Consider the following 11,212-nt stretch of genomic DNA (forward strand, 5'->3'; position numbering starts at 1 on the left):
GGGGCAGTGGGGACCCCCCCCATCACCAAAAGCCATTGACCCACAGGGAGGACGGATGAGGGGGGGCGACTTGGGGGGGGGGCTGAGGCTTTGGGGTGCTCATCCCCCCCCAAAGTCTTCCACTCACCCCCCCCCCCTTTTTGCACAGGGACCCCCCCAATTGCCCCCCTGCAGGGGGGGGGGGGGTCCCCTCTATATCGGGGGGTCTGTCTGTGCAGGGGGGCCAGGCCATATTGGGGACCCCCCCCCCCCAAATCCCCATTAGAGGTGAAGCAATAACAAGGTGCCCCCCCCATTGGGGGGGAGGGGGGTGGACCCCAAAATAGCTTTTTTTTAGGGTTTTATTTTGGGGGGGGTGTCCCCCATTTCTGAACACTGTACTGTAGCATTGGGGCTGGGGTCTCCTTCACTGGGGGGGGCGCAGCTGGGGGGGGGCACAGTGGTGCTGGGGGGGGGCCCATGGTGGGGGGTCTGACCCCCACTTTAAATTGGGGGGGGGGGTGTCAGGCCCCCCCCCGTGCGACGTGGCCTTTGGGATGGGGGGGGCTCAGTGTGGGGGGGTCTCATTGTGGGGGGGGCAGAGCTTTTATTTTTGTACGCGGTGGCGTTCTCTGTAAATATTGTGAATAGTTCGGACGGGACCCCCCCTCTCGGGGGGGGGCAATGGGGGTGACCCCCCCACCCCCAAAGTCACCCCCCCAGACCCCCCCTCTTTGTGTCCCCCCTCCCCTTCTCCCTCCTTCGCCATCAGCTCCAATAAGAGGAGAAGGGAATGAGTGTGGGGGGGTCTGTGCTGGGGGGGTGGATTGGGGGGGGTCTCATGGGGGTGAATTGGGGGGGGTCTGTGCTGGGGGGGTGAATTGGGGGGGTGAACTGGGGGGACAAGGGGCTGGTGGGGGGACAGGGAAGGTCTGGGGGTCCCAATGCCCATGGGGGGGGGTCTCATGTCCTGGGGGTGTCCCACGGATCAGGGTCAGGCCCTGGGGGGGTCGTGGCCCCTTTTGGGGGGCTCCCACTGCTGCAGGGGGGGTCCCTGGAGTATCCTCAGGACATGGGGGGGTCCCCAGCACTGGGGGGGGGGGGTCCCCGTAGCATCCCCAGGCTATGGGGGGATCCCCAACACTTGGGAGGGTCCCTAGACCAGGTCCCTGGGGATCCCCAACACTGGGGGGGTCCCTGGACCCCTCCCCTCCTCAAGGTGCCCTCCCCGACCATAGAGAGGAGGTTCCCAAGTCCTCCCGCCGGGCCAGAAGGTCCGCAGGGCAGAAGCAAGCGGCCGCGCCTCGCGCCCCCCAGCGGCTCGCCCGCGGGATCGGCCGCGCCGAACCTCCCGCGCATGCGCGCTGCGCGTACAGGCGGGAGCGGCGCGTGCGCAAAGAGGCCACGCCCCCCACCCGGTGCGGTTCAAACGGCGGCGCGCGCGCAGTGGCGCTTCCCCCCCCACCCCCGCGAAACCAACACACGGAGCCGGTAACGGGACAGGGGAACGGGGGGGGGCGGGACAGGGGGGCGGGACAGGGGAACGGGGGGGGGCGGGACAGGGGGGCGGGACAGGGGAACGGGGGGGGGCGGGACAGGGGAACGGGACAGGGGAACGGGGGGGGCGGGACAGGGGAACGGGACAGGGGAACGGGGGGCGGTTTGGGTGGGGGCGGGTTGGGTATTGTCCCCCCCCCCGGCTCCTTCAGCCTCATCTCAGTGACGCCTCTTGCCCATCCACAATTTCCCCCCAAACTTTGGGGTGTCACCACCCCATATGACCCCCCCAACCCCTGTGTCCCCCCCGACCCTTGTGTCCCCCCCCAGCCTTGTTTTCCCCCCCCAAACCCCACTTCCCCCCCCCCAGCTTTTCTCCTTCATTCTCATCCCAGTGACGCCTCTTGCCCATCCACAATTTCCCCCCCAAATTTTGGGGTGTCACCACCCCCATATGACCCCCCCGACCCCTGTGCCCCGCCCCTTACCCCTGTGTCCCCCCCGAGTCCTGTTTCCCCCCCAAACCCCACTCCCCCCCCCTCCCCCCAGCTTTTCTCCTTCATTCTCAATTCCACCTCTTGCCCATCCACAATTTCCCCCAAACTTCGGGGTGTCACCACCCCATATGACCCCCCTGACCCCTGTGTGTCCCCCCGACCCTTGTGTCCCCCCCAGCCCTGTTCCCCCCCCCCAAACCCCACTTCCCCCCCCCAGCTTTTCTCCTTCATTCTCATCTCAGTGACACCTCTTGCCCATCCACAATTTCCCCCCAAACTTTGGGGTGTCACCACCCCATATGACCCCCCTGACCCCTGTGTGTCCCCCCGACCCTTGTGTCCCCCCCAGCCTTGTTTTCCCCCCCAGACCCCACTTTCCCCCCCAGCTTTTCTCCTTCATTCCCATCCCAGTGACACCTCCTGCCCATCCACAATTCCCCCCCAAACTTTGGGGTGTCACCACCCATATGACCCCCCCGACCCCCCCAGGCCCCCCATGCCGAGCAGGCGCATGCAGGAGCTGGAGGAGGTGAGCAAGGAGCTGCTGAAGGTCCTGGTGTCGGGCTGGGCCGGCAGCCTCCTGCAGCGCAGCCTGGACAAACGGACGCGCGCGGACGACAAACTGCTGGGCGCTCAGGCCGCGGCCGCCCGGCTGCTCCGCGGTGAGCACCCCCGGCCCCCCAAATTATTATATCCCCCCCGCGACCCCCCCTGAGCGTCCCCGCTGTCCGCAGAGCTCACGGCGGCCGAGGAGACGGTGGCGCGGACGCTGCTGGAGCGGGAGAGCGAGCTCCAGCGCCTGCTCCGGCGCCTGCGGGACCTGGAGCAGGAGCTGCAGCGGGCGCGGGAGGTGGGTGCCGAGCTCCAGAGCAGCCATGAATATCCTTTGTTGTGGTGGGGGGGTCCTTATTGTCCCTTTGGGGGGGTCGGCGATGGGCGGTTGAGTCCCTTGATGGGCGGTTGAGTCCCTTGATGGGCGGTTGAGTCCCTTGATGGGCGGTTGAGTCCCTTGATGGGCGGTTGAGTCCCTTGACGGCCGCACCGCGCTGCGCCGGGAGCTGGAGGAGCTGCGGGAGCAGAGCCGGCGGCTGCAGGAGGAAACGGAGCGGGACGAGGACGCCGTGCCGGCCGCAGCGTGAGTTTGGGGGGGGGGTCGCAAGGCGGGGGGGTGCACCCCAAAACACCCCGAGCCCCCCGCGACGTGTCGCCCGCAGGTACGTGACGCAGCTTTACTACAAGATCAGCCGCATCGATTGGGATTACGGAGCCGAGGCGGCGCAGATCAAGCAGTGAGTGGCCCCCTTGCCCCCCCATCCCCTACCCCACTTAAACCCCCCCTAATTCTTCTCCCCCCCCCCCCAAAAAAGTCCATTATGGCCCCGACATCGCTCAGCCCATTGACATCGACGGCAGCCGCCACTCGCGCTGCTTCGTTAGCGATTATTTGTGGAGCCTCGTGCCGACGACGTGGTGAATCCGGCGCAGATTCGGCAATGCCAACAACCCCCTGGCGGCGCTGACCCCCCCACTATGGCACTGCCCTCCCCCCCCGTGGTGCTCACCCCCCCAGCTTAACCGCAAAAGTCTCTTTTCCTTTTTAATTCATGTAACAACGGTGTGAAAATCATTAAAACCAGTCAATCGGCTGCCGGGCCGGAATGGGGGGGGCTGCGAATCGGGGTGTTCTCCCCAAAACCGGGAGGTGGGGGGGGGAATTTTGGGGGTGCCACGACCCCCCCCATGAACTGTCCATGTGGCCGAGCGAGGCGGGGGGGCGACCAGCGCTGACTTTTATCCTCCCCCCCGCCGCATTCACCCGCCGCCGTGGGGGGAAAAAACATGGGGAGAGGGGGGAAACTGAGGCACGGCGGCTTCACCGTGTCCCGCCCCCCCGTCCCCCCCCACGGCGGCGCCAGCGTTAGCAGGGACACTCGTGGCGCTCGCTCTGCTTGCGGCACGGCTCCATGGTGATGGCCACCCCCACGCCGCTGCGCCCCGACGTCATCCGCGTCACCTCGGTCCAGGCGTCCGTCGCCGGGTCGTAACACTCCACCGAGTCCAGGAACGTGTGGCCGTCGTAGCCGCCTGCGCCGAGACACCACGGGTGGTTCTCCTTCCTCTTTGGGGTGTTTCCCCCCACCGCGGCCCCCCCGGGCTTACCCAGCACGTAGATCTTGCCCTGGTAGACGGTGACGCCGAGGGCGCTGCGCCGGTGCCGCATCGGCGCCACGAACGTCCAGGCGTCCGTCTCCACGTCGTACCGCTCGGTGCTGTTGAGCTGGTCGGTGCCGTCGTACCCCCCCATGGCGTAGATGCAATTATTGAGCGCGCAGACCCCTGCGGGGGGGAAATTACAGGGTGTCGGGGACCCCAAAGCTCATCCAGTCCAACAACCCCCCCTGGAGCAGGAACACCCAGCTGAGCTGGCACAGCACCCGCTGTTCCCAGCTGGTCTCCCATCCAAGCACTGACCGGGCCCGACCCTGCTTAGCTTCCCACATCAGACGGGATGGGGCGTTCTCAGGGTGCTATGGCTGCATATATTATATATTTGTGTATATATATGTTCCCCAAGTATATCCTGACAGTATCTGAACTAAACCCTTTTCTCAAGGGCAGAGCAGAGGGGCAGGAGAACCTCTCTGACCTACTGACCCCCCCTTCTAATCCCCCCAGGTCCCATTGGCTTCCTGGCCACAAGGGCCCAGTGCTGGCTCAGCCACAGCACCCGCTGTTCCCAGCTGGTCTCCCATCCAAGCACTGACCGGGCCCGACCCTGCTTAGCTTCCCACATCAGACGGGATGGGGCGTTCTCAGGGTGCTATGGCTGCATATATTATATATTTGTGTATATATATGTTCCCCAAGTATATCCTGATAGTATCTGAACTAAACCCTTTTCTCATGCTCATCCTGCCGTCCCCAGGTCCCTTTTCACCGCTCTCCAACAGTTTGTTCCCAACCTCCACTGGAACCTGGGGTTGTTTATTGCCCCTAAGGACCCCTCTCCTCCTTGCGCACTCATTAATTAGAGCCCTGTAATTGAGCATCCCGGCTCACCGGCGCCGCTGCGGATGGTGGCCATGGGGGCGATGGCGCGCCAGCTGTCGTGCTCGGGGTGGTAGCACTCGGCCGAGCGCAGGCGGGTGCTGCCGTCGAACCCCCCCACGGCGTACAGGAGCCGGTTCAGCACGGCCACCCCCACGCCGATGCGCCGCGACAGCATCGGGGCCACCAGCTGCCACTCGTCGCGCTCCGGCTCGTACCTGGGGGGCCAACCATAGTATGTGAGTGACTGGGGGCCACAATAGCATCTGAGTGATGGGGGGGACAATAATAACAGTACCTGAGTGATGGGGGGGACATAATAACAGTATCTGAGTGGTGGGGGGACATAATAACAATATCTGAGTGATGGGGGGGGACATAATAATAGCATCTGAGTGATGGGGGGGACATAATAATAGCATCTGAGTGATGGGGGGGACATAATAACAGTATCTGAGTGATGATGGGGACAATAATAGTATCTGAGTGATGGAGGGGGACATAATAATAGTATCTGAGTGATGGGGGGGACAATAATAATAGTATCTGAGTGATGGGGGGGGACATAATAACAGTATCTGAGTGATGGAGGGGACATAATAACTACCTGAGTGATGGGGGGACACATAATAACAGTATTTGGGTGATGGGGGGGACATAATAACAGTATCTGAGTGATGGGGGGACACATAATAACAGTATTTGGGTGATGGGGGGAGCATAATAATAGTATCTGAGCGATGGGGGGGGACATAATAATAGTATCTGAGTGATGGGAGGCCACAATAATAATATCTGTTATCACCATGTGTTATCACCCCAGAGGGGCAGATTTTTAGCCTCCTCCCCAGGCAGATTTTGACCCCCCCAGTGCTGTGTTATCACCTTGGGGGGCAGATTTTGACCCCCCAGGGCTGTGTTATCACCTTGGGGGGCAGATTTTGACCCCCCAGGGCTGTGTTATCACCTTGGGGGGCAGATTTTGACCCCCCAGGGCTGTGTTATCACCTTGGGCGGCAGATTTAGTTACCCCCCCAAGCAGATTTTGACCCCCCGCTCCTGCCTTATCACCCCATTCCCTCCCCCCGCAGCCCCCTCACCTCTCCACGCTGCTGTGGTGGATACATCCGTGCGACCCCCCCACGGCGTAAATCATGCCGTCGATGACCCCCACGCCGATGCGGTTGCGGGGGACGCTCATGGGGCTGCACTGGGACCACTGGTTGGTCATGGGGTTGTAACAATCGATGGCGGCCGAGTCCGTGTTCCCGTCGGGGGAATTATTCCTCCCCCCCACCGCATAAAACAACCCCCCCACCACACAACCCCCCAAACCGCTCCGGGGAACCTGCAGATCGGCCAAACGAATCCAAGAGCCGTCCCGGGGGTTAAAAGCTTCCAAAAAGCTCAAGGATTGGCGGAAATAGCCGCCGGCCGTGTAGATGAGCTGGCCCACCTTGGGCGCGCGGCAGGGCAGGACCTGCGTGGCCTTGTGCAGCGTCAGGTCCTGGAAGATCTGCGCCAGGTAATCCTTGGAGGGCGAGTCCCCCCGCAGGATCTCGCACTTCTGGAGCTGCGTCTGCAGGAAGTGCGGGGTGAGCGAGTGGCAGCGCACGGCGCGCAGCAGCGCCTGCACGTACAGCCGCCGGCTGGCGCAGTCGTGCTTCACCCAGTTGATGCAGGCGTGGAAAACCTCGGACTCGCAGCGCACGTTCAGCTCGTCGCGGCTGATCAGCGTCACCAGCTGGCAGTGCGACAGGTTGAAGAACTCCTCCTGCTTGGAAACCTGCGCGGGAGGGAGAGACGGGGGTGTTTGGGGGGGTACGGGCACCCCCGAAAGCCAGGACCCCCCCTCCGCCTCATCCCAACCCATCAGTGGCACCACTTGAAGGAGGTTGGAAAACTGCTCCTGCTTAGAAACCTGGAGGAAAATGTGGAGGATGAGTATATTTTGGGGGGTACAGGGTCCCCAGAACTCCTCCTGCTTGGAAACCTGCGCCGCAGGGAGAAACGGGGGGTTTGGGGGGGTACGGGCACCCCCGAAAGCCAGGACCCCCCTCCGCCTCATCCCAACTCATCAACAGCACCAGTTGAAACTGGAGGTTTCCTACTTGGAAACCTGGAGGAAAATATGGGGGTGTGAGTATTTTTTGGGGGGTACAGGGTCCCCAAAACTCCTCCTGCTTGGAAACCTGGGGGATAAATGGAGGGAGGATTATTTTTGGGGGTAGGGGCAACCCCAAAAGCCAGGACCCCGCTCCAGCTCATCCCAACCCACCAGTGGCACCAGTTGAAGGAGGAGGTTGGAAAACTCCTGCTTGGAAACCTGGAGGAAAATATGGGGGATGAGTATATTTTGGGGGACACAGGGACCCCAGAACTCCTCCTGCTTGGAAACATGCGGGGGAGGGAGAAACGGGGGGATTTTGGGGGGTATGTGTACCCCCGAAAGCCAGGACCCCCCTCCAGCTCATCCCAACTTCTCAACAGCACCAGTTGAAACTGGAGGTTGGAAAACTCCTGCTTGGAGGAAAATATGGGGGGTGAGTATTTTTGGGGGGTACAGGGTCCCCAAAACTACTCCTGCTTGGAAACATGCGTGGGAGGGAGAAACGGGGGGGTTTGGGGGGGTACAGGCACCCCCGAAAGCCAGGACCCCCCTCCAGCTCATCCCAACCCACCAGTGGCACCAGTTGAAGGAGGAGGCTGGAAAACTCCTGCTTGGAAACCTGGAGGAAAATATGGGGGGGTGAGTACTTTTTGTAAAATATAGGAGTATTATTAGTAAAATGGGGGGGGTACATGGTCCCCCTAAAAGCCAGGACCCCTCTCCAGCTCATCCCAACTCATCAACTGCACCAGTTGAAACTGGAGGTTGGAAAACTGCTCCTGCTTGGAAACCTGGAGGAAAATATGGGGGATGAGTATTTTTTGGGGGGTACAGGGTCCCCAGAACTCCTCCTGCTTGGAAACATGTCGGGGAGGGAGAAATGGGGGGTTTTTGGGGGTACGGGCACCCCCGAAAGCCAGGACCCCCCCTTCCAACTCATCAACAGCACCAGTTGAAACTGGAGGTTGGAAAACTCCTCCCGCTTGGAAACACGGGTGGGTGGATATTTCGCAAGTAAACCCCGCGGGGACCCCCCTGTTGCGGGGACCCCTATGTTTGGGGTGCCCCCCCGTTTGGGGGAACCCCCCCCCCGTTTTGGGGACCCCCCCCGTTTGGGCGCCCCCCACCTCAGCGAAGTTCATGTAGATGTACTCGCGCGCCTTCTGCTGCAGCTCCAGGCAGCCGATCTGCTCGGCGAAGTTGGCGATGCCGATGGCGTTGCTGGGGTGCAGCTGCTGCACCAGGAAGTCGCAGCAGGCGCGCACCACGCTGTCGATCTGGTACATGACGGCGCCGTTCATGACGTGCAGGACGCACTTCTCCCCCACCGAGATGGACGCGGTGTAGGCGAACTCCACCAGGCGCTCCATGACGCGCGGGTGCACGCCCTCGATGGGGATCACCTCCATGCCGCGCTCCCGCAGCCCCGTGGTGAACATGGCCTTGAAAACCGGGCTGGACGACGCCAAAACGATCTTGTGCGCCAGGAAGTCGGCGGGGGGGACGTCGCGGCGGTAGCGGACGCGCAGGGTGACGTCGCAGAGCTGGCGCTCCAGGCGCAGCTGGTTCATGATGGCCAGGGCGGCTTTGGGGTGCTCCTCCAGGCTGTAGCTGAAGGAGCCCGTGGACCCCCCCAGGGAGGGGGTCACCTCCGCGGGGCACTCGGGGGTGGCGGGGAGGACATGGCGGGTCCAGCATCGCAGGGGTCCCCCCCCTGCGTGGGGTGGTTAGGAAGGGGTGGGGGGGGATGAGAAGCTGTGGAGAAAAGGGGAGGGGTTAGAGTGGGGAAACTGAGGCAGGGGGAGGGGGTGACCCCCCCAGGTCTGCCCCAATATGTATTGGGGGTTTGGGGTGACCCCCCCCCAGATCTGCCCCAATATGTATTGGGGGTTTGGGGAGACCCCCCCCCAGATCTGCACCAGGATGTGATGGGGAAACTGAGGCAAGAGAAGGGGGGAGACCCCCGAAATCTGCCCCAGTATGTGATAGGGAAACTGGAGCAAGAGAAGGGGGGAGACCCCTCCATAACTGCCCCAGTATGTGCTGGGGGGTTGGGAAGACGCCCCCCCAGCTCTGATCTGCACCAGTATGTGCTGGGGGATTGGGGAGACCCCCCCAGATCTGCACCAGGATGTGATGGGGAAACTGAGGCAAGAGAAGGGGGGAGACCCCTCCAGAACTGCCCTAGTATGTGCTGGGGGGGTTGGGAAGACCCCCCAGATCTGCACCAGTATGTGCTGGGGGGTTGGGAAGACCCCCCCAGATCTACACCAGTATGTGATGGGGAAACTGAGGCAAGAGAAGTGAGACCCCCCCCCCAGATCGGCCCCAATATGTACTGAGGGTTTGGGGAGACCCCCCCAGATCTGCCCCAATATGTACTGGGGGTTTGGGGAGACCCCCCCAGATCGGCCCCAATATGTACTGGGGGTTTGGGGAGACCCCCCCAGATCGGCCCCAGTAAGTGCTGGGGAAACTGAGGCACAAGGGGGGGGTGGGGACATTAGGATCGTGCCCTCCCAGGGGAAACTGAGGCACAGGGAGGGACCCCCCCAAACCCCTACGGGGAAACTGAGGCCCGGGAAGCGGTTCCTCGGAGGGACGGGACCTCCCCAAGACCCTCCCAGGGAAACTGAGGCACGGGGGGGTGGTTTCCCTGTAGCCCCCCCCCTTTCCTCACCCGTGACCCACCCCCCCGTGTTTCCCGCGGCCGGGACCCCCCAATCGCGCCCCGCGGGTTCCCGGGGGTGGTCCCGGGGGTCTCACCCGGCCATGGCGCGGTCCCGGCGGCGGCGGGGGGGCCGGGGGGGCCGTGACTAAGCAGTGACCGGAGCCCCCGCCGCGGTAAGAGTCCCGTTGGCCACGCCCCCTGCCCCGGGAATGACGTCACGGCCGGCGCGCCACGCCCCCGCCCGCCAGAATAAGAGTCACCGCGGGGTGACGTCACGGGGGTGTCCCCGGGAATTGCGGGGGCGGGGGGGCGGATCCCGGTGTCAACCCCGCGTGTCACCGGAGCGGGGGATCCCGATGTCACCCGTGGGTGTCCCTAGGGATGGGGGGACTCCAGGTGTCATTCCTGGGTGTCTTTGCAGATGGGGGGGGCTCCGGGTGTCACCTGTGGGTGTCCTTGGGGAGGGGGGGACTCCGGGTGCCCCCCTTCTAATCCCCCCAGGTCCCATTGGCTTCCTGGCCACAAGGGCCCAGTGCTGGCTCAGCCACAGCACCCGCTGTTCCCAGCTGGTCTCCCATCCAAGCACTGACCGGGCCCGACCCTGCTTAGCTTCCCACATCAGACGGGATGGGGCGTTCTCAGGGTGCTATGGCTGTATCTATTATATATACATATATATGTGTTCCCCAAGTATATCCTAATAATATGTGAACTAAAGGGCAGAGCAGAGGGGCAGGAGAACCTCTCTGACCTACGACCACCCCCTTCTAACCCCCCCAGGTACCACTGGTCTCCCATCCAAGCACTGACCGGGCCCGACCCTGCTTAGCTTCCCACATCAGACGAGATGGGGCGTTCTCAGGGTGCTATGGCTGTATATATTACATATATATATATATATATATATGTTTTCCAAGTATATCCTGATAGTATCTGAACTAATCCCTTTATTCAAGGGCAGAGCAGAGGGGCAGGAGAACCCCTCTGACCTACTGACCCCAACCTTCTAGCCCCCCCCAGGCAGCCTTCCTGGCCACAAGGCGCTGGCTCAATATTCCAGACGTAGCCTCACGTTGATAACCATTAATTAATCACCCCTCAGTCTCCTCCAAGCTCCCTGGGGTCTTAATTCTGTTTTCTTGGGGGGGGAAACGTCCCTTTTGGTGCCATTTAAATCCCCCTCCCAGGGGTCTATCGTCAGCTCCCTCAGCCTTTCCTCCCAAGGGAAAGAAGCTTTCCTAGCTGCCTCCCCACGTCCTCTGACAACAGCCTCATCCTCCTCCCAGCCCCGCTCCATCATCTCCCTCATCTCCGCGCTGGGCTCTCACCAGCTGCCCGTCCCGCTCCAACTGAGGGGCCCGGGGCACCCGCGCCGCTCCGCCTTGCGCCTGCGCGGCCCCGCCCACCGCA

General features: G+C 62.6%; 3 protein-coding genes across 4 annotated transcripts in view; 1 reads left to right on the plus strand and 2 right to left on the minus strand.

Annotated features, from left to right (window-relative positions):
* The window catches only part of LOC309450833 (kelch-like ECH-associated protein 1), an 18,235-nt gene extending 7,067 nt beyond the window's left edge, over positions 1–11,168 (minus strand). Inside the window, exon 1 of one of the 2 annotated variants that reach the window (XM_082076467.1) lies at positions 11,131–11,168. The gene's annotated coding sequence lies outside the window, so the exon portion shown is untranslated. Of the gene's footprint in view, positions 1–9,822; positions 9,832–11,130 lie in introns of those variants that run through there. The other variant, XM_082076466.1, reaches the window with a different exon arrangement.
* LOC309450839 (kinetochore protein Spc24-like) lies at positions 1,397–3,447 on the plus strand (the record flags this gene model as incomplete). Its single annotated transcript, XM_082076479.1, has 6 exons — positions 1,397–1,470; positions 2,463–2,635; positions 2,708–2,852; positions 3,016–3,108; positions 3,188–3,262; positions 3,339–3,447. Exons 2-6 carry the CDS (start codon positions 2,470–2,472, stop codon positions 3,445–3,447), a joined length of 588 nt encoding a protein of 195 aa, XP_081932605.1. The 5' UTR covers positions 1,397–1,470; positions 2,463–2,469.
* Positions 3,558–10,025, minus strand: LOC309450834 (kelch-like ECH-associated protein 1). The gene is made up of 6 exons (XM_082076468.1): positions 9,898–10,025; positions 8,259–8,886; positions 6,122–6,807; positions 5,034–5,239; positions 4,134–4,310; positions 3,558–4,058 (listed from the first exon to the last, which is right to left on the minus strand). Exons 2-6 carry the CDS (start codon positions 8,700–8,702, stop codon positions 3,892–3,894), a joined length of 1,680 nt encoding a protein of 559 aa, XP_081932594.1. The 5' UTR covers positions 8,703–8,886; positions 9,898–10,025; the 3' UTR covers positions 3,558–3,891.
* Positions 11,169–11,212: the final 44 nt, after the last annotated feature.

This window comes from Streptopelia decaocto (assembly GCF_964273445.1).
Source record: "Streptopelia decaocto genome assembly, contig: SUPER_29_unloc_2, whole genome shotgun sequence".
Taxonomy (NCBI): Eukaryota; Metazoa; Chordata; class Aves; order Columbiformes; family Columbidae; genus Streptopelia; species Streptopelia decaocto.